This window comes from Rissa tridactyla, chromosome 10 (assembly GCF_028500815.1).
Source record: "Rissa tridactyla isolate bRisTri1 chromosome 10, bRisTri1.patW.cur.20221130, whole genome shotgun sequence".
Lineage (NCBI taxonomy): Eukaryota > Metazoa > Chordata > Aves > Charadriiformes > Laridae > Rissa > Rissa tridactyla.
Window position 1 is genome coordinate 18,110,621 of NC_071475.1, and position 23,164 is coordinate 18,133,784.

The 23,164-nt window shown below is 44.2% G+C and overlaps 2 protein-coding genes across 3 annotated transcripts in view; one reads left to right on the forward strand and one right to left on the reverse strand.

Moving 5' to 3' along the window:
• The window catches only part of SFMBT1 (Scm like with four mbt domains 1), a 76,219-nt gene extending 56,455 nt beyond the window's left edge, over window positions 1-19,764 (reverse strand). Inside the window, exon 1 of one of the 2 annotated variants that reach the window (XM_054216509.1) lies at window positions 19,663-19,764. The gene's annotated coding sequence lies outside the window, so the exon portion shown is untranslated. Of the gene's footprint in view, window positions 1-17,156; window positions 18,916-19,662 lie in introns of those variants that run through there. The other variant, XM_054216510.1, reaches the window with a different exon arrangement.
• Window positions 18,147-22,857, forward strand: LOC128915718 (serine/arginine repetitive matrix protein 1-like). The gene is made up of 5 exons (XM_054216453.1): window positions 18,147-18,177; window positions 18,471-19,068; window positions 20,208-20,879; window positions 21,587-21,961; window positions 22,599-22,857. The coding sequence occupies exons 1-5, from the start codon at window positions 18,147-18,149 to the stop codon at window positions 22,855-22,857; spliced, it is 1,935 nt and encodes a 644-aa protein (XP_054072428.1).
• Window positions 22,858-23,164: the final 307 nt, after the last annotated feature.

Consider the following 23,164-nt stretch of genomic DNA (forward strand, 5'->3'; position numbering starts at 1 on the left):
TGCACGATATCGGGCATGCTCTTGATTTGAATAAGCCACACACTGGCTGACTGCCTCTGTTCTCAGTACGTTTTCTTTTAATGCAAAACACCATGTTAATTTTTTCATAGCTGGTGCATGTACAGTCAGTTAAGATAGAGAGATCACATCATAAACATCTATTACCAAGAATTCGTAACTACCCAAAAGGCACATAAATGACAGTGTCTTTTAGAAACATCCTCTTGATCTCAAATAGATGCCTACAAAAAAAAAAATCCCAATTCTGTTACAGCGATTTTTAATCATCACTACAGCACAGCCTATAGGACTTTGCTATCAAGGAATTGTGGGCAGAGGACACGCAAAATTAGTTTCCGCAATTTATAGCAGCACTGACATTAAACACAATAAATGCAATAGGAATAAATAAAGTAGGAGTTATATGCCATGAGGGCTTATTCATTTATAATATAACTAAATTAATCCACTATCAGTATCTAAAGAGAAACTACTGAAATCAAATGCTCTTGGGGAGTTGTTAAGCGGAAATGAGAAATTGGGTTTACCCTTCACTGCCACTTCACTGTTTTAGCAATATGGGATTCCAGGCTCCCACTCCAGATCATCTGCTTTTAACAGTAAAGCTGAAAATAAACTCCTACTTTAACAGCATGTATGTTTTCTTCTCTGATGCACCAAGCTAAAGACTTAATATGGGAGTGTTGTCTACAGACAGCAAAACAACATCTGGCAGCTTTCCGAGCATCCCGTTTGAAGTGACTCTTTACACCGCGTACTGGCAAACTGCAAAAGAAGTCAAATCATCTGGTGTCAGAGCTGGGTAATGCCCCAGGTACAATCACAGACTTCACATCAAATTTCTACTTACTAGAGACTCAGACTATTACTTTAAATTGCTGAACATTTGTATCAGATGTCCCAAGAGAGGAGAGGTGCCTACCGCTGGTCTGTGTTGTACTTGCACTTCACAACAGCCTTCTCCTTCCAACACAAAAAGAAAACAGAGAATTCAGTTCAGGTGTGCAAGGCCATATAGGACTTCTGTGATAACACCTGAAGTGATGCTGCTGTGTAACACTATTGTAATTTGCAGTACCGACCCTTTACCAAAAAGGGTTATTCTTGCAGAGATACAATTTTTTAAAAGGGAAAGCTAAAAGAGATTAAATTCATTTTAAAAGCACCTCCGCCTACAGTGCAATCTCCCATGTCCAAAGCTAAGTGAATGAAATCTTGCAAGAGAAGCCCAGCATGACATCATGATGATGTAATGTCACACAGGAAACCAAAATTTAATCAAAACTTGGAGGAACCGCAGTTATTAAAAGGTATTAAGTGATAACCCATACAATGTTTATTAAAATATTAAAACATATTTATCAACAGCTTTGCCTTAGATATCACATTAAACAAGACCTAATATCTAGCTTTCACCTGCTCAGTGAAATATCTTTCAGCTTTATATATATATACAATATATATATACATATTTATATATTTATATACATACATAAAATGTATAACAACAACATTGGAGAAATAGATTATATAAATGCAAGAGGAGAATCAGACACCACTAGAAGAACAGGAAACCTCATGGTTAGGGAGAAACTGTAATCAAGTAACGGGAAGACAGAAATTTTGCACAGCATCCAAGTTTCCACACACTAATCATCAGTCACGGTCAAGTAGCTGAAAAGGCCACCTGACATGTTTATGTTGAAAAAGCTGGATGGCTCAAGGGATTTGCAAGACGTTAAAGCTCACGTAGGAACTGGTCCACAGTTTGATCAGCATAAGTATCTTGCATGTACACTTAATGCAGGTTAAGAATACCCCCTGCTGTTGTAGCTGAACTGCACTGTAAGTAAGGGTGAGCCAGAGATAAGGTGTAAGAGGAAAGCTGTTACTAAACCAGTTTTGATAGAGAGAGAAATCATTGCATGTGAAGAAGCTCCCAGCTGCCAGTGTGACAGCAGCTCAAGCTGGAAGGTCAAAAGCCATTGATGTGATATCCATAAAACAGCCTAAAACGAAGGCAGGTACCACGAGGCAATAACAACAGCCCGCACGTGCTCCTTGCTTTCCTCATATTGGCCAGAAACAGGCTTAACTGGCATGAATAAAAATTAGATATGCTCCCTTTCTGCTTTAACTAATACAAACAAATACGTTTGCTGCAATTACATACGTATAACAGTGACCGAAAAGGTGCAACAACCAAAACCAAGAATTTTTCTTAACCTTTTTCTTTTTTTTTGTCCTCAGAAGGAAAAGATTGTTATGGAAGGTCTTCAAGCAACAGAGAGCTAGCAGGTAATGAAAATGGATCATTACATTTTGTGCATATTAAACCACAGCTGCTCCATTCCAGGTCTTCTCACTATGGCATACTATTATTCCTGGGACACGAGACTCCCCAGCGCAACCCTGACATGCAGAGATACTGCTGGGGTCCTTCCATGCACCCAGACCTCCCCTTCCTCTGATCGAGATTCTTTCTTCCAGCCACTGTATTCACCGTACCACTCATCATCTTTTGCCCAGAAGCACACTGATAGCATGAGCAAGCAAACCTGAACTCTAATTTTCCTCATGTCACTCCGTATAATTTTTAAGGGGTTCTTGTATTCGGGTAGACACGATCTTGCTTCTACTCTAACACAATATTCCATTTCAGTTTTTAAAACCTGAATGGCAACCCACAAAAACCCAGAAGGCACATTACACCTCTTGGCTGCGGCAACTCTGAACTAATGTTACTGCAAACTTTGTGTTATTTTCATGACAGGACAAATGGTTTCAGGCTTTTTTTATTTACGTAAAGTCTGCAAAGGCTTTTGCAGGGGAGAGGGTGGTAAGAGGACAGAGTTAAATCAGCAAAGGCTTGATTTTCCAATGTTAAATTTCATCTATCTAGCAAGATTACAGTGTCTACATCGATGGGAAGAGTTTTAGCCTAAGCCCACTCTGCTTTATAAATTAAAGTTAACAAATATATAATGAAAAATTATCAGAGAATGTTAGTTATCACTGCAACTTCCTATCGAGGACCGTCAAAACTATCTTTTTAGGCTTAAAACAATTTGTAAAACTGGCTTATTTTGATAAAATCAGGTTAACAAACAGCCACACATGAAGCCTTACTGACTGATGTAAGGGAATAACAATACAGAGAAGTTTAAATAAAGTCCAAGTTAAAATAATCTTGCTAAAAGTTACTGGCTCACAGCTGATTGGTTATTGAAGGGAAGACGATAAAAAGTCCTAAGGATCAACTCTGTATTAGCATATCTGCAGCAGAGCTAAGGCAATAGCTTTGCAGATTATAATTTTTTAAAGAATTCTGCAAATCACAGGCCACCCTTCCTCAAGTTTTTCAGGTGGATGAACTAAAACTAGGTTCACTTTCCATTAGGTAACTTCCACTTGCCTCTCTGAAGCAAACTTTAGATAACAGATAAAGAGAAATATCATGTACATTCGGGGACCCTGTATAACCCCGTTTTAGTAGTATATGACATAACTTAGCAATTCAGGCTGTTGGCAGAGAAGATATTTTACGATCAAGTCAATTAATGAAGCCATCTCAAATGTCCATCTCCAGCCTGCAAACACATACACGCACGCTTGGTTACAGAACTACCCTAACGATTAAGAAAACAAAACAAAACAACTGCTGAAAGCAAGTGGTGGCAGAAGTATATCCCCAGAATTGCAGTGGCAATAATAATTAGACTTCAGAGTTAACAACTCACTGTCAAAGTGGGAAGATATAAACATCCATGACAGGTAAGACAGAGTATTGGTGCCTCAGGTTTTTTTATAAAAATACTTAGCTCTTATCAAAAAGTGGCAATAGTAAAAATGGCAGATTTCTGTTGTGAGGGAACTGAGAGGCACCTGTGGGCACGTACAACTGCCCTGTATTTAATCGACTCTGTAGGTCATTCTCTACACTTCTTCAGCACCTACGGCACAAGGAAACTGTTGAGCTCTGTAACTTTTTGTATGAGGAAGCATCAGGAACATCTAGAATACATTTGTACAATACAACAGTACACTATAGCAACGTCCCAAGCTATTACGATGATTCACAAAGATTTTCAACATTCAGCATTACATGAGACTTGCTAAAAACTGAGTTTGTTCTACAGTTTATTTTTAGAAGTCTCTACCTTCCCCTTGCTGTGGTTCTCTGCAGTGCTCAAATTTCTCCCTAAAATGTTTAATAAAATACATGAAAGTCACTCTTACAGTCTTCAAGACCCCAGTATTTGCACTGCAGTTCCACCATTAATTCAATCCATCCCCAAAGCTGGTTTGACCACCATAAAGACCTTCCCCCCAACCCCAGCTCCATTCCCCAGCAACACCATCACACTGCCAACAGCTAGTTATCAACCCCATCATAGAAACAGTTCCTCAAAGGACTACAGTCACTAAAAGTCATTTAAAAGCTGCTGTGAACCTTTCAATGCAAGACACGTTTGGGAAATGCCAGTTTCAAACTGAAGCCCGGGACTTCTCTGTCTGACACGAGACGCCAGGAAACACCCTCAGGGAAGGACCTGAGTCACACACAACTACTTCAATTCATGAAAAATACTATTAACACATTTAGGTTCCTGCACTTCTATTTCCTACCAGATCAGGAGAAAACAAGCACACTCATCTCTTGCAGAAACAGGGTTTTCAGTGGCTTTTTCTGAAAGGTTTGTGCCTTTTTTGTAGATTCAAAACACAAAGGCACTGGTTGCAACCCGATTCCGGGAACGTGTTCATCTGAGCAGTGGGATTACACACTTGCTTTCTCCAGCTGAAAAGCGTAGCTGCTTTTAGTTTCTAATTGCGTATTTTTTAATTATTAGTTTTATCAAAAGGGACTAAACTGACAGTACAAGCCATTTTTACAAAAGCAGACAAGCAGGGCATTAGATATACCAGGTAAGAGATTAAATGAGGGAAGAATGTTTTTTGACTAATAAAACCCATTACAAAACTTGCATTGCCTTTTTTTTTTTTTTTACACTAAGTTCATTCAATATAAGCATCAATTTTTCTATAAACTTGCACACAGCATTAGAGCAGAGAACAAGATATGCACATCAACCGCTTCAGGAAATTGGCACTCTTTCTTTACAATAGTTCAAAGTATTTCCTTCACAGAAATTTTTTTGCACAAAATAACTCATGAAATAATGGTACTAATATTTTATCAAGCTATCAGTCTAAAGTATTAAGTATTACATTTTCCTTGGGTTATTTAACCCCAGAGCACTGGGAAAGAGATGGGTTTTTGAATGATATTAAGAACATAAGTGAAAAGCATTCAAAAGACATTCTGAAACCTCTTGACTGTGAAGCTCATGTTCAATCTGATCTCTATGCCCATCTTCATTTTTCTTTTGCCACCTCCCTCCCACCTTTCCTTCCCCACAGCTTCTTTCTCTCCATCAAATCAGACATCATCCATGTTTGCAAAATCAAAACAGCTGCAGTTCCTCACAGAATGAGGTCCGAAAGAGGGACAGCCCAGTCAACTTCAATTACTGGCATCCGCCTACAGGTACTCACTTCTGACACTGAGCTGCAGTGAGCAGGTCAGCATGTGTACATGCAACTTCACCCCGCGAGACGGAATCAGAATTTTTTTATCATAAAAGCCAGTCCTGATAATGAAATGGTTCTAGCTCCAGCCAGGGAACACTTTGCTACCAAGAAGATAGGTGCTCTAACCCAACTCCTGCCATTAGCATAAGACTAAGCAGCTAATTAGCAGAGAAACAGTGAAGCAGAGCTGATGTGTATTTACTACATTACTACAGCATTAGCACTTAGCACAAAACTCTAAAGAGCTTTTTTGAGTTCCCAGATTAGCAGGGACCTCAGGCCATATATCCTGTCAAAGGTTTTAGGTACCAACGTTGATTGCTTCAATGGGAGTTGGACTCCAAACGCCATGAGAATCAGGGTCCAAACTACTAAACTTTAAGAAGCAACCTCTGGTGTAGATGTAACAGGAGAGAACAAGCTGTCCTCTGCCTGACAGGACAACTCCCGTTAGCGTGAGAAAAAAGCAGAAGTAGTAATTCATTTTCTGCCCCCCCCCCTTTTTTTTTTAAGAAAGATTAGCAAGCTGTAAAGGAAAACGCTCCACCAAGCTGCCCGCAAGCACAATGCTTGCGTGAAATCACGCTGCCAGTTACACCAACAGACGTCATCCTTTTCGCATCCTCTCAAAAAGTGTTTCCCCTAGGAAACCAAATCAATAATCTTAAGCAATAGCAACTGCACACACAAAGCAGACTGCTTTAAGTAAAACATGAAAAAGCACTGTTCGTGTTGGTTTTAGGATTATGTGTTTTAATTACACCCCTTCACCCTCCTTCTTGCTTTGTAATTGAATTTTCTTTTATCTTTAGAAGGCTAACTTTAGTCTTAAGAGGCTGTGGATGGCAGAGTTCAATCCTTCCACTGCAGAGTCCTAAGGTCTCCCACTGCTTTCCAACATTTCATTCGCATTTTGTTTTATAAGGGTTCCAGCTCAGATCAGCAAATATGTTTTGAATGGAAATAAATGAATATTTAAAGGAGGGACTTTATAATGATGACCAAAAAAAAGTTTCCTTTTGTATCTGAAGGGATCCCAGAAATATCAATATCCCAAGCTCCATCACAAGGGCTTAGAAAAATTCTATTCAACCAGTAGATATTTACAGGACACACTTACTTACAGTCCACTGGAAATTACAGATTTGGGTACCATAACATGCTCTTCGTTCTACCTGCAAGATCCAACAAATCTCACAAAGACAAGGTGGCTTCAGTACACTGCCACTGTGTCATTAATATGCTCTCCTGACTGTCTGATGCCCTGATACTTAACTTTTCACACGTGAAAAGAAATGCCTTTTCCTGCTATCATTACTTACAGCACAGAACTTGGCCACTATTTCAGTTCCACTGCCAACACATCTCTTAACATTATGTCCAAGCAGCAATAATAAGAGGCTAAAAGCACAGAAATACGGTTACTTCTAACCTTACAGAGTGGATTACTTAATACACTTCAGGTGTTAAAGCAGCATCCTGACCTTTCCTGTGAAGTGCGTAAGTTAAGTTTTCATAACAGGCTGAGAAAACATTTCAGAGCAACAAGGCTTTAAATGTGGCTTCAAAAGTCTAGAAAACTGAGAAAAACATACACACTGGGCTGGCTATAAAGCCAGTATAGGTCTTAGTGGATTGATTAATTCTGAGAGACTTCAGGCATCAACATAAATAATCTTCAAAAGTCCCCGCATTTGATCGGGGAACATCTTCAACCAACCATGATCTTCAAACCTTCTGACGGGGAGCCAAACGGCCACCTATTTTTACTCTAGCTTGTGAACTGTTCCTGCATTACCCAGTGAAATGCTGTTTTAGCTTGCTAAAGCTCCATTTGAGTCACTACTAAGACTCTACCACTCTTTGCATGTACAAACTGTGATGGCAAAACACAGCTTTTCCCCGTATCTTTTCCTCCTAAATGGAATTACACTATTATGAGCTGTGCTAAATCATGGAAATTCTCTCTCTTCAGGCAACACCACAAAAATATAGTCTGCCTTTTGTTATTGCTCATTAACTGACATGCTTCCTTCCCATTCCTCCCTTTAAAAAGTACTGAAAACTTAAAAAAAGAGAAGAATTAAAAAAAGACAACAGCTTCCAATGATCCAAATTTCAAATCACAAGAACATTAATAGGCCTAAAGGCCTAAGAATAGCGACAGCACAGGGTTTTAGTGAAGAGTTCACAGTAAGTGATGATGTTCTTATTACCCCAGCATCAGGAGTGGTAAAATTACATGAAAATCTGTTCTCATTTTAAGATTTTTTTGCACTTTTGTTCATACACAGACAAAACAAGACTTGAGCCTAAGGGCTCAAAAGACAGAGTGCAACCGAAAAAGATTCCTCCTCTATTTTTAGGAGTACGATTTCAAAGCTGGATCCTGACAACGCTGGAATATTTACACTGTCGTAAAAAATGTTTTCCAATTCTTTCTTTTTTCTCATTGAATTATTTTTGCAGCCCCGTCCCTACAAAGTTCAGTGCATATTTTTTCAGGCATCGCTCTGCGGGCACATGCAACCTTATTTCTGTTGTTAACATATAAATACAATAGAGAGATAATACGCTTCTATTCAAGTTCCACTTCAAATTTTGAATCACTAGCTGTGATTATTAAATCAAAATTTTAATTTTAGAGCACGATGTAATAAAAACAGTGCCTGACAAAAATCAAAGGATACCCTCATTCTGAAAACACTACCTTAAAAAGTTCTTTTATGAAGTCTCCTCGATCTTCTTCCTCTGTGTCAATATTCTGCATCTAACTGTAGGCCCATGGAAGTTCTTAAGAGCTAGAACCTCTAGACATACCTGTATGTATTATAATCACGTGCTTCCGCTGTGAGGTTCGATTTTAAATATACTCTTGATTAAATGGAAAAGAAAACCATTTGCCTGGTTGTGGTTACGAAACATCTCTGCTGACAGCCGGAGTCTGTTTTGATTTGCCGGGTATAGATATGGAGTTGCTAGCAAAACATTAAGTGGAAAGTGCAGCATTGGATGTAAACTATACCATCTCACACTTAAGTGCTGCCCTCAGCTGCAACTGGAAATTGCACAGACAAGCACTGCCATGATCACTTCTAGGAGTAACAAGAATGTAAAAAAATGAATTATCAGATCTCTACGCAAAGCAAGCACATAAAACTAGCGAAAAACTGGCCTAGAAAAACAATGCTCCCTAAAAGCTTTCCAAAGCTGAGGTCAACACCTCTGCAGTATCTTAACTTTAATTCTTGTAAGGTACTTTGTTAGCCCTATGGTTACAAAAATAGTCTTCTATACACACAAGATTAAAAGCTTGTTCTTGTATACCTGGGCTGGGCACACCCAGAAGAAGTGAACGGCCACAAAACGAACAGAAAACTGCTGAGGTACAGAGAAATAATGAATGGATTTTTCAAAAGGGCTGACAGAAAAACACTCATTAACAGCAAAATGAAATCACTTTTCTGGCTTCTCGATTTAACAATCCCCAACGCACTCACTACCTTACCCAGAAATAATTCGTGTGGAATATAAATCCTTTGGATTGTGATACATTCCTACATAATATGGATAAAATGCAAAATCCAGGTTCTGCTGTGCACATCCCACAGGTGTCAGACACCAGAAACTCCACAAGGCACCAAACAAGGAGACCAAGGTGATCGCTTTCGTCTAGATTAGGGATGTTCATTTTGCCATTTTCCAACCTAAAGTAACTGGTGATCTATTCACGCTGTAGCATGTAGGCTTGGTGGCTGTGTGGAAGCCTGCAATACATATCTGAATTAACAGCATTTTAAAAACGTCACAACTGGGAAGTTCAAAATAAGATTTTTAAAACGTTGAAAATACCAGTGTTAATTTCCATACCACATACTGCACAGCAAATCCAGGCAAAGATAAATTCCTTCAATGAAGTTTCATCATGTAATGAAGTTAATTCATCAATGACATCACATAAGAGTTTTACAAACTCTTTACGACATAAATTGGGCATTAAGGCCAAAACCAAGTTTAATGGTCACCTCAGGTGAGAGGGTGGTTAAAAACTAACAGGAACACATGAGAAGTGGCATCTGCATTTCTGCTTCATAGATCCTCCACCATTGCAATGAAAACTTCCTTAAATTAACAAAAATTGTGCATTGTAAGTGCTAAGAAGTGACAGTTTAAGAGGTTTTTCGCATATGGAAAGATTTTTGTATTATTGTTGCTATAAGGATGCAATTTAGTTTTATCCAATTTAATTCCTTCTCCCCCTCCCCTGAAAAATACCTGCATGAATGTTCAAAGGCAACAACAGAAGCTGTGGCCACATACAGCCAAAGGCCAGCACATCTCCCCTGAGCTCCCGGCACACTGCTGCCCATGCCCTCTGCCCGTGAGCCACGTACAGAAATACCTACTCGAAACAGAAAAAAGAAAATCCATCAGACCGGTGCCCACTGTTCACATTTCAACTGTGGGAAGCTCTGAACACCATTAATTCCCATTCAGTGTCTTCAACACAAGTTAAGGAAAGCAAATATCTTGCAATCCTGGTGTCCACAGACACAGTACTCTTTCCAGGACCTTCTATTGTCCATAGACACTTGAATCCTTTTGGAGCATTTTCTGGAAGACCATCTCATACCTTAAAGGCTGATTATAAAGACAGGAAGTAACAACAGAAATAAAAAGTAATTTTTCACAATACAAGGAGGACTAATGAGTCTGTACTGAGTCTCGCTTTTCAAGAGAAGCACACAAACATGAAATACGCGCAAAGTTTTAAGACAATACAGAACTATTTAAGAGATGAAAAATAGATGTTGTTTGCGAAGAACTGCAGAAGGAAAATAGAAGATGAAATTAAAGCCAGGATTAAAAGACATAGAGAAAGAAATAACCTCGCCTATACAACAAGATCTAAATTAGCTACTGCAACTAAGAATTTCGAAATTGTAATGACTAATTCTCTTGAAGCAACAATTCCATGCTCATTAAGAACCCCAAGGAATGGAGAAGAAAACAGAAAACACTGTGCTACAATTCTAGAAATCCTGAGCACCTTGAGACAGCATGTAGTGCCGGTGTCAAATAGCCGTGGTGAGAGAAGATGCACAAAAAAGGTATCAAAGAAGATCAGAGGCTTGAAATACTTTTATACTAACAAGAGACAGATGTATAATTCAGTTTTATAGGAAAGTTAAGAAATACCCACAGTCAGAAAGAGCAGTCCTGCCCAGTCCAGCACTGCGCACACACACACACAAGCTGTGGACAGGCTTCAGCATCTCCTTTACAATAAAACTGGTTCCTTCTTCGAGCTTCAGTGCAATTATGGAAGAGTACAATAGAGATGTGTAAAACCAAAACTAGTATGAAAAAGAAGAATAAGGAAAGGTTATTCACTATTTCTCCTACCACAAGAACCAGAAAACACAAATTAAAGCACCTTTTCAAGTTGCATATAATTAAACTGCAGACTCATAACCATGGGAAGTTGTGGATTCAGGAAGGATTAGACAAACTATTAGAGAACAGCTCACATCACTGGTTCCTATGCAGCCTACACAGCTGCGTCACCCACTGCGAGAAGGGCCGTGCTCTGCTTCACTATTTCTTATCCTCATTTCAAAAGGTTTTTGAGGTGAGACACGAGACTAGGTGTCCTACCAGTCTGACACATTATGGCAATTTTTATGCTCATCACAACTGAAGCTAGACTTGAAGCTGCTCTTCTTCCAGCAACACAGAGAAACTTCTCAGCCACCTCCAACAGCTACCATCACACTGGTGTTTTTCTTTCAAATCCCACTGCTAAGGTAGGATCTCAGAAGAGTTAACTTTATACATTAAAGTGGATTTTGCCATGCTGTTTGTCAGAAATCCAGTTTTTGCATTGCAGTAAGACAGATTTCTCCCTTTTGAGCAGATAATAAAGAATTCATGCACTATTAGTCTTTGAAATCCAAAATACACTGCCTGTTTCAGAGACTCTCCCAGCCTGACCATTGTAACCACCATAACCCAGCTTTCTGAAAAAACACATATTTGGAAACATCAATCCTGCTATTTTTCTATGAAGGTGCCTCCGCTAGTTGATAGGCAATTGTTATTTTTTTTTTATACTATAAATCACTCACATTTGCATATAAGAATGATGAAGACTGACAAAGCATATTTTGATGTCACTGTATACGTAACAGCAGCAAAGAAGGGCATTAATATAAATTGCTTTAACTAAAAGCATATTAAACTACATAATACTGTGATTTCTCAATAACCTAAAAATAGTTCCCAATAAGATTCAACCGCTGTCTGGAAACAAAGTATAAATGCAATCTTTAAATAACAATCTTAGCTTTACTATAAAAAGATAATTTCTGTATTTCTTACTGGATAATCATAAGAATTATAATTTATGTCAAGTTGCATTTAGATGGAAATTGGACTCCAATTAGAAATGAAAACTGCACTTTAATTTTACTTAGCTAAGTAATATTCTTACCTTAAAAGCATATACAGAGAAAGCAGATACAAAGAAAACAATACTTTGGTTTTCAATTTAGTAAGTACAAAGAGTTAAACCGAGCAACATTAACTGCAATTAAGAAAGCTGATTTTCCTCTTGTCACCTTCTCCTTCCAGCTATTATGCTGCTGTCTTATTTTTGTACCCAGATTGGAAGAATAAGACACAGTCTTCCCTGATTTTTCAGTTTTCAGTCACAGTCTCTTACTTACATAAACTGAACTGGTTGAGAAAACAAAATCAGACGAACCGACTGTTGGACACATTCCCTCTACGCTTGCAGCAAGGCCAGAATTATCTAGAACCAGCTTATTATCACAATAAACTCTGGATTACTTAGCCAAGCCACTTCCCAAATACACTGGCTTTCATTAAGAGGAGGGACAAAACACACACTTCAATTTGCTAGGGAATAAGTTCAAAAAGTAAGATTTGGCCACAACAGCAATGGAAATCCAAAAGTCCATTTCCCCTCCCTCACCCAAATATATTAAAAAGTTGAACAAATAACATAAGACAAAATAATCACCTTAAAAAACAGACATTTGCTCTCGGCTGCTGGGCTAAAAAGCCTTGCTGCTAACTTGATTAAGTCTTGTTTTGCAAATAAAGGAGAAAAAACTTCCCTTAAAGAGGGGAAGATTTTCATATGCCTGTGCCCATGGTCACATTCGTTTAAAAGGAGTTGATTAGTTCAGTTCAATTGGCCAATTAGTGCTATATATGTAACACTTCTGACTGATCCTGCGCTTTCATTATTTCTTAGGGCCATTAGTTTAACCCTCATGGTAACACTTTAAAGAGCAATAAGCAGAGTTAATCCTGGAAGAAACCACTGCTTTCTTCAATAATTTCTCATTTAGGATGCGCATTATGGGAGTTTTGCGGGCCCAAGTGCAAGAAAGCATCCTGTGTTTTCACCCTGCCTGTCCGCTAGGCATTTCCTACCCAGACATTTCTTTAAGAATGTTGTTGTGCAGATCTTGTCATTTGTATTAAAACACCACTTGAAAAGTTTAGTACTTACACATGAATAGGGGCATATCTGGAACTCGATATTAGGAAAATATAAATACTAATATACATATATGAGAGAGAAAGCCTGTGTATATAATACATACATCTGCCAGGCTTCAATAGCATCTCTGAGTACCGCTTAGGACACCACAGCTTTTTCAGCACCACATCCCCATTCTCGGAGCAAAGTTAATGGGCACTGAGGCCGACGGCGGCCTCCTTTCAAGAGGAGATGCTTTGACAAGAGAGAAAGATACCTACAAAAAAACCCACCCTAGTTTCAGGCAAGGCTTTACAGCACAATGGTTCTTCGCAGTCCTTAGATTCAAAACACTTTTTAAGTTTTATGATTTCAAGACAAATAACTTTCTTTTTTTAAACCAGAGGCCATGGCTCCCTATGCAGAGAGCAAAGAGCACACTCGAGCAGCAAGCGCACACATTACCACAATTCCCAAGGAGCTAGATATTCCTAAACGTATTTACTTCAGTCAAGCCACAAAAAGAAAAAAATATCCCAAATAAAAAGAAAAATCTTACATTTATATATATTTTCACAGGTCAAGAGACCAATAAAATGATAAGAAATGCCGAGGCATCACTTAACTCCAGTACAGACACCCATAGAACTTACAGAGCCATTTGTAATAAATGTGCACCCAGCATCAGAGGGGAACTGCCTTCACTTCCTGACTTGATCGGTTTGTTCTGGAAACAATGACAAATCTGAAGGTGCTATTTATGACTTTCTGTCACCCATCCCCAGAAGAAAGAGAGACTACAGCCTCTAAATACATCAAGACGGAGTTCTTCTCCAAACCACTTGAGGTCTACTTCGGCATCACTGCTCCAGCCCCTTACATTCTTGAAAAAGATTAAGTGACAAATAGCAAAACCTTGCAGGGTTCCCCACCAACACCATTACTTTCAACCAATGACCCAGTTCTGCAAGACAGAGCACCTCTTGAGATATGCTGAGAGCCCTCCACTCCAATCAGACAAAATGGGAGAGGAGGTTGCTCAGCCCTGCGTAGTTTACTCATAAAGAAAAAAAAAATAATCCAAGATGCATCTCTTCTCTCTCTCATCAGTACTCTCGGAGAATCTCAAAGCTGGTTTAATAGCTGCATCATTTTCAGATAACACCAAATTCCACTAGTCTCCTTCCCAATTCATCTATTTGAAGAAAAAGATCATTTCTGTAGTGAACAGGAGTGTCCTCAAGTGTAACAGCAAATAAACCAGTGTAAATGAAGTGCCACAGCAATATAAACAATGACCTTGAAAATCAGCAAGTTGCTGCTGAGGGTGACTCTAGGGACAATAATCACATTTTAAATGTCCACATAATCTGAACAAATTGTTAAGATTACTTCTGTAACTAGCAACTCACCTGAACTGTAGCTAAGCAATCACTCCACCTGCCAAATCCGAATAGGTGAAAAAAGCCACAATAAAATACGCATAGCTGCCACCTACTTTAAGTGAAAGAAAAACTCCTATTTGAGCATTGTTTACAAGAAGTAATCTGTGCAGCAAAATACTACTGTCATTTAAAACTTGCTCTATCTTAAAATAAAACAAAACAAAAAAACACAACAAAACAGATTGAAAGAGCAAAAATCCTAATATTGGAGCCAGGCATCTATAGAAGAGATGGCTATTCCACTACAAACCTTGATGAAGATGAAGTCCTCTTATTTAAGGTTTTAATGTTATTGCTTACCTGCTTTTCTTAGGCTCATGTGATTAATATGAAACATCTGCATGTACACAGTTTTCTGGCTATCCTCTCATGACTATTCATCAAACCCAGTCAACAAAACATGACAGAGGGGCAGGGGTCTCGATGATATTAAGATCCTACAAGTGTTGTACTAGGATGCTTATTTTCACAAGGAAAAGAAATCTAAACATAACTGTCTCCATTGAAAGAAACACTAATGCAGATATCACAGAGAATCCAGAAGAGGCAAGAAAGGAAAACGAGGAGGGGGAGAGAGAGGAAGAAGGAGACCTTGGGACCAGAGCTTCCTTAGTCCTGGGGCTCCCAGGCCTTGTTTATTTGCAAAGTTCCCAGCCAAACGTTCCTCAGTGGTGTCTGTAGGTGATAATCCAATACTACTAAAACAAACAAAGCAGAAAGCTACCCCTAAGAATTGCTGCTTTCCACCTTCAAAGTGTTTTTAAAGCATTCATCTAGGACCCTGTAACTACTACGCAGCTTTCCATTAGCTAAAATACACTTATTTCCCAGATATATGGAGAATTACCTGCAGAGTCTCAACTAACACGCAGAATACCTTGTTCCAGCCTAAGCTCACACCCTCCTTTCTCACAGAGGAACATTTAAAATATTCAGACAAGCGATTCTCCCAACAGATGCCCTATTAAGAACACAGAGCTGAATTCATGTTGTAATATTCAATTTCACAGACTAGCCTTTGCTGAGAACAGTTAAAAAATACGATCTCACCCATAAGATAATAATAACAACAACAACAATCCTCCCATGATCACCACCGATTCACAAAGGTTGTCAGCAGAGTCCAGGAAAAGGAAGGAAAAATCAACATGGATACAGAGTGAACACAAAACGTGTATGTGTTTTACACGCACCAAGTCTTACTTTTACAAAAAAAATACATTCTGTACCCTTAGAACTAAAACCATTTTAAAATTAAATGAGCAATAAGTAACATCTCGATGCTTCTTTCATAGGCTTTATCAATATAAAGAAAACTGAGCAGTGGGAAGAATTATTCATTAAAGTCAGAAAAAATATATAATTACATAAAAAATATCATTACACTGATGATATGGCTTTTAAAATAGTAAGACATTAATATATAATTAACATTAAAATTTACTCTCATTTTTAACTTTTGCTGAACTTGGAGAACACAAACTGCTAAATCTCCCTCTCGGGATCTTGCATACTAACACAACATTTACCTTCAGGACAATGTCAGCAAGCATTTGAATCAAAACAAAACAAATCAACTCCCACCCCCTTACTTTATCCCCTTACTTTTCAACTAAGAAAGTGATCCTGAGAGGGAGAAAAACAAAACAAAACAAAAGCTTTAAACAACACCCACCTCAAGTTTAAACATCTGACCTAAAAAATGATAGCCATTTCCCAAAAGCAGAAGCAAATTGGCACAAAGTCAAGTCCACTACCAGCAGCAACACTGATGCTCAAAGCTACCAAAACAAAGACGACACATAAAATCTGCTAATCATCAAGCAAGATGAGTCAGATGGACGGCACAAAAGAAAGACGTTATAGTTCCAGAAAACATTTGTAACTTACAGAGGCTACAGAGTTTTAACTCAATGATCAATCTACAAGATACAGAAACACACACTTAAAAGGTCAAGAAACCAAACCCGAAGACTATTCTGTAACACTACGACTGCCATGTTAATATAGCAACAATGGATGTAATGCAAGCCCTGTGTTTTTAGGTATCAAAAGCTCTCTCCCCAAAATGCCCCTTACTAAACACATCCCAGGTTTCAATTTCTCCTGCACTTAAGGGACACTTTAGTGAATTTAACACGAGTCATTTCACTGTCAACGTGTTCATGTAATTAAGTTGCCATGTGTCTAAAGTGCATCACTTGTAGAACAATTACTTAAGTCAAGCCAGCACAAAGTGACTGTATTGATGTCTGAATCACTGCCCGATGATCATGCTATGGCCAAACTTCACAAGTGGAAGCATAGTAATCATGTTAAAGTGATTTCCAACAACAAATACAGTGGATTCAAAAAGTAAGCACGACAGAAAGGCTAAGGTCTAGAGCTGTCACTGGTCTGTTGTGAAACAACAAAAAAAAAACCCACCCTGTAACGTGTTACTGAAACATACTATGGCAAACATATTTTTACAACACTCTCTAACATCTTCCCCACGAGACAGTGAAAGGGTTCCCAGAATACAAAGATTACAGCATAGAAACTATATCAGTAATTAACATGTCATCCTACACTTAACCCACCTTTCTTCTCCACACAGCAATTGCTTAGGAGATTTCCAGGTTTAAGAATCAGGTAAAATAATTCAATACCAGCAAATTAATAGCAGATGGGGGGAAAAAACTGCAAAGGAAAAACCATACAGATCAATAATTACTAAGATCTGCCACTGTTTCTCTGCTATCTATCCTGCAGTGCTGTCTCCCGTAGAGAACGTGCACGCCAGCTTTAACGTAAGAGGATACTTAAGTCTTCCAATGTAACTGCCCAGCAGAGACATACACCAAACATGAGCAAAGCCATGCTCCCAACACTTCCAGGCTAAGTCTTAGGTATGAGTCATAAAAAAAGGTAGAGTGAAATCTGTCAGTTTTACTTTGTTGTCTGTCTTGTCCAGAAGCATCTTCCCGTTTTTCCACTAACACCGGTTCTGGGAAGAACGAGATTCCATTCTCATCCTTCAATCACAGCAACAATTCACAAACCAAAACTAAAAGAGGAAACGGCCGAATTGGAGGCAGGAAGCCCACTAAGTCTTCTTCCTCAAGATGATCTTCTAGATAGACACATGCTTTTTTACTTTTTTTAATTGTAAAATCCATGTCCGTAGAACCTACCACACAGGAAACTCACTATGTTTTCAGTTAATTGATACATTTTCATGTTGACATTGATACACTTTGCCCCAAACACTGGCTATTTTGAAACAGACCTTAGCCAGAACAGGAATCCATCCTGCCGGGTGCTGTAGTCAGCTACAAGTTACAGCCCCCGCTCCAGTACGAACAAGACTAATTTCCCATTAATAACTTTTTCTCTTACAAATCAGATGTTTCTGACCAGTTCACATACATCGTAGACCTTAAGCAAGTTACAAAACAATGGTATTTCTGAAGTTACAAGATGGGTTATCCTTTTCTCCAGCGTGACTTTTACACGATGCACCTTCTATTCTGCCTTAGGGAAATGTTCGCTATGGTAACCTCCTGGGCTACTGACAGCAGCCAGCTCCCATGAAGGAAGGAACAGCAAAGAAACAGCAAGGTAGGCCTTTTCTTTTCCTGTAAAACCTCTCCCACCAGAATTGTGCTATCAGAGTGGGTAAAACTGTCAGACACAGAGGTCACCATGTAAAACCATTTTATAATGGCAACAAGTTTCTCCGAAGTAGATATAATTGTTCCGCTAAAGCACACATGTGACTGTGAAACGGACATCACTGGCCTATTTCTGAATAAATAAGGGCCCTGTGGAACTGCAATAGCGAATGTAGTTAAAAATTCACAATTAACTGCCCGCCTTGTTTTTCTTCTCCTTTCATTATTTCCACTGTGGAGGGGGGCGGGGGGGTGGGAACCCTGGTAACAAGTTTGCAAAAGCCACAGACGGAAAACTTGCACAGTCCTTCCCATGCGGGCATTCCGCCCTCCCATTTCCACCCGCCGCCGCCCGAGCGGGAGCCCTCCCGCAGCCGCTGCCCCAGCGCCGATTCCTCCCCAGCCCGAAGTTGGCGTCCCGGGGCATCCCCGGCACCTCGGCGGCCGCCCCGGCAGTGTCACCAGCGGCGGATTTACGACTTCAGGTGCAGAAGCGGCGGGCAGCGCAGAGCTACTCCCCGAAAGACAAAGGCTCTCGCTCGCCGGAGCGCCGCCGGGCGCGGAGACGCCGGAGGTGCGGAGCGGCGGCGGCGGGCGCGGCGCGCACACAATGCCCGGCCCCGCGGCAGCGCAGGCCCCGCAGCGCGGGCGGCGGCGCTGCGGGAGAGCCGGCGGCGCGGCCGCGGAGGCGGCGCCCGCCCCTCTCCCCCCACACCCACCCCGAACGGGAGGCGAAGAGCCGCCCGCTGACGGGCCACTTGACGGGGAGCGACGCCGGCCGCTGCCCCGGGCGGGACGCGCGCCGCGCCGAGCGGAGCCCGGCCGCGCCCGGCGGGGGGTGCGGAGCGGGGTTTAAAGGTCCCCTTCCACCGCCATTTTGAGGGGGAGGGGGGCGAGGGAGAGGCGTTCGGTGGGCTCGGCCCCCCGCGGGCGTGGGCAAAGGACCGGCCGCGCCGGGGCGGAGGCGCGGCGCGCACAAAGTTCCCGCGGGGGCCGGGCGGGCCGGCGGGCAGGCGGCGGGGGCCGGGCGCGTCCCGGTGCCGTCGCCCCGCCGGCGGGCGCGGGGCCGGCCCGGGTGGGCAACTTCGGCCCGAGCGCGCCGCGGGACGCCGCGGGCCGGGGTCGCCGCGGGCCCCTAGCGGGTGCGCGCAGAGTTGCGCGCGGGCAATTGCGCGGCGGCGGGGAGCCGGCCCCGCGCATCGCTCCTCGGCGCGGGCGAAGGCGCGCTCCCCCCGCGCTGCCGCCGCCTCCCCGCCGCGCTCCGCCTGCCTCTTCCCTCCTCCTCCTCCTCCCTCGCCGCCTTTTTCCCGCATCCAAACTTCGGGAGCCCGGAAAAACCCTGCGGGCCCCGCGCCCCGGCGGCAAAACGCCCCCAACAGCTGCGCCCGAGGCCGCTCCGCCCGCCCGCGGGCGCCGCCGCCGCCCGCCTCACCTGCGGGGAGTTTTTCCAGCCCTGCGCCGCTGCCGGGGCTCGGGCTCCCCGGCGCTCCGCTCACTGCCTCATTCCAATATGGCACGGCCCGCCAGAGCGCATGCGCCCGCCGCCCGCCCGCCTGCCTCCCCCCCCCCCCCCTCCCGCCCCTCCGCCCTCCCCTCCCCTCACGGCTTTTCGGGCGCTCCGGCTCCCTCCTGGCGCGGGCGCGCCGAGTCCGCCGCCGCCCGCCCCCCCGGGCCGCCCGGCCGGCCCCGCGGAGCTCGCCGCCGGCCCCGCCCCCGCCGCGCTGCCCCGGGCTCCTGCCCCCGGACACCTGCTCCCGCCGCGCCGGGGACAGCGCGGGATCGGCCGCCGGTAACGGGACGCGCCGCCGCCGCCACTCCGCTGGGCCGAGGCGGGGCGGGGCAGGGCGGGCGTCTCCGCCCTGCCCGGCCGCCTTCGCTCCGCCGCCGCGGGCAGGGGCTCAGCCCGGCGGGCGGCCGGTGCCTCCCGCGGGATGCGCGGTCCCGTCTCCATCCCCCCCCGCCCCATGCCCCGGCGAGGATTCGGCCCCCTTCCCCCTCGGAGATCAGTCGGCCCCGTCGGTCGGGGCGCGGGGCCCGGCGGTGTTCCCCACGCACGACCGCGACCCTCCCCGCGAGGCCGCGCAGCCGGCGGGCCGTGTCGGCGCTGCAGTTTGCGGGGAGCCGGCGGGCGGTAGCGGTCCGTTCCCCCTCCCCCGGTGGAGACCGGCGCCCCGCGCACTCGCCGCCGCTGCCCGCGGCGCAGCGAAGCGAAAGAAAAAGGAAGCGGGTTGTGCAACACCGCGCTCCTCCTGCCCGTGCGACGGAGACGGAGGGGTGGAAGGGGAGCGCCCCCCGGCCCCGATCCGCGCCGGCGGTGCAGACCGAGGCGGTGGCCGGCGAGGAGCCCGCCGCTCGGCCGCCGCGAAGGGCGGCGGGGGGACAGCAGGAGCCGAGCGCGGAAAGCCCTTGCGCTCCCGGGGAGCGCATCCGCCCGCCCGCTGCGGTGGCGGCGGGCCGAGACGGCGGCGGGAGCGCTGCGGCCGCGCTCGGCTCCGCTCCGCTCCGCTCGCCGGCGGGAGGAACGGCGGGACGCGCTGCCGAGCTGCGGGGCAGGCACCCGCCTTGCCGGTGTCTGACCATCACGGCGGGGATTGTTGGTGCGTACGTGCCCCTGGCGTTGAGGTGGACACTAGTTGCTAGCGACGACGAGTAAGTGTTTGGAGGGGAAGAGCGGGCAGCATAAAATGAGCTGTAATCATTTTGTCTCTGAAGTAGAGAAGTGTCAAGAAAGAAATAGACCTCACAGTGCCGGAACAGCAGGCAGGAAGAACAAACGTAACCATGAACTTTGCTAATTACGCATCCAGCGGGCAAATTACATACACTGGTCTGTACGCGGTGGCATCGGGGAGACACGCCGAGCCCAAACTACTCCCGAGCGATGCAGTGCGGTACCGAGCAGGACGTACACAGCCCCGCACCCTCACGGGAAAGACTGAGAAACCTCCGTTTCCCGCTGGCTTAAAGTAAAAAAGTGGCGCCGTTTCTCCCCGCACCCGGGAGGCAGCACGGCGCGCCCGGCCGCCGCCCGGCACAGCGGGACCCACGCCGGGGCAGGCGGCCGCCCCGGGCCTCCGTAGCCGCCGCCGCGCTGCCCGAGGAAGGCCCTTTCCCCCGGCGCTGGAGGGCTTCTCCCCGCGATTCCGTTTGCCGGTGCGTCGAGCGAGGCCCGGCGGCGGCCCGCCCGCTCCCCTTGCCCCCGCTAGAGGGGGGTCTCGCCATGTCGAGCGGAGAGCCCCGCCGAGCGCCGCTGCTCCCGGCCCGCCGCGCAGCGGGCTGAGCCCCGACAGCGGGCGGGCAGGGTGGAATTAACTATTCAAATTAAACTGCTTCTGCACCGCCTAATTGCGTCCCAGCAGACACCGGCTGGATAATCGAGTGCAGCTCCTGGCAGCCCCGGGCCACCCCGGCCAGACATCCCGTCTCCGCGGGTCCCGAAGAACGTCTCCGCAGCCCCCACGAGTCGCGGAAGCCGCCCCCTCCCAAGGCGCGGCCTCTAAGAAACTCAGGACTTTTTCTACAAAAGCCCCAAACTACAGAGTGCAACAGGAAGAAAACCGCAAAAGTCAGAAGTATCACGAAGTTCTCAGACCGGCAAGAGCGAGAAACATGCCCTTTCAAAATGCTCGGATGAGCCTGGAAATTAGCCTTTGGTACATACAACAGGGCAAGAGAAACAGCGTAGAAAAAGAGACAATCCCCACTGGTCTGATCCATGAAACACCTAAAAGGTGTGTTTTGTCACTGCACACTGACTTCTATGTCCTATTAATTGTCAGTCACAGAAGGGCATCTATTTACAAAATCTTTGACTGTCCAGCTTCATGATACATTAGCTTTGTGTCATCTGCGGTGATTTGGAGGAGGTTAAAAAGGCACCAAAAGGAAATTGAGTCTTCCTTTCTGGACCTTCTGGTGTGTTAGCAAACCTCCAGAAATATGGGGCTAACACACTGCAAATACACATTTCATCATACGGGCATTAAATCTCTTTGTATCCCTTTTGTGGGAATGGCAATACACAAGACAGCCAACACCATTCTATTACCCAGTTTGGAGGATGAACTGGATAACTACACTGCCGTGCGGACACCCTGCTTTCAGACAGCCCAGGTGCCTTGCTTCTGTCTTCAAGGCTTTTCTAGCATCCACTTTTCTGAAACCAGAAACTTTCACATTTCCAGACTAAATGTATTCACTACCAATTCATTGCATTTGCTCTTTACCAATATTACCCTTCAAATTAAATAATTTTGCCTCTCTGATATTTACCTAAAATGTCCCTATAAATAGCAATTAGATCATCAGCTCTCAGTCTTTCTGCTGTGTTTTTGATCTTCTCTCTAAATAGGTTTTCCATTCTTCCAGCGTCCTCTATACCTTCTACCCAGTGTGCACTGTTCTAAACAAGGTCTTAACAACTGCCTTGTACAATGATATTAATACCTCGCCATCTACTGAAAATACCTCTCTCGATGCATCCCAGAATACATTAGCATTTTTAAGACCACATTACAGTAGCATCATAGTTATCCTACAACCAATAACGTACTTGGATTCCTCTCCTCATAATCTCACATTTGATGAACCTCCAAGCTTACTTGCAGTTATTCTAATTAATCTTTAAGTGCATGACTTCTTGCTATTATACTCCATCCCATTTCTGGTACTCCAGGCAATAGATCATCGTCAGCAATTGTGCTAGTGCAGTTTAAGAAGATACTGCGCCTTAAAATGTGCATCTTGTCCTATTTTTAAGATTATTCACTATCCAGCCTGCTCAGAGGGCTTCCCCTCTTCCATGGCAGCTCACTCTCTGTGCAACCCATCCACTACTTTGGCCGTGTCAGAAAGGTGGCAAACATGCTGTTCCTGTAAAGCAGTCTGCTCCTCAGCCTCCCTGGCTCAAGGCTGCCCACACCTTTCTCACTGTG

What these genes read in the sequence shown, in the direction of transcription:
- LOC128915718 (XM_054216453.1), top strand. Translation starts at nt 18,147, where the DNA reads ATGAAGGAAGGAACAGCAAAGAAACAGCAAG. An exon ending in CCGGCCGCGCCCGGCGGGGG is followed by an intron (nt 19,069 to 20,207) that starts GTGCGGAGCGGG and finishes TGCCCCGGCGAG; the next exon opens with GATTCGGCCCCCTTCCCCCT. An exon ending in ATCCATGAAACACCTAAAAG is followed by an intron (nt 21,962 to 22,598) that starts GTGTGTTTTGTC and finishes CCATTCTTCCAG; the next exon opens with CGTCCTCTATACCTTCTACC.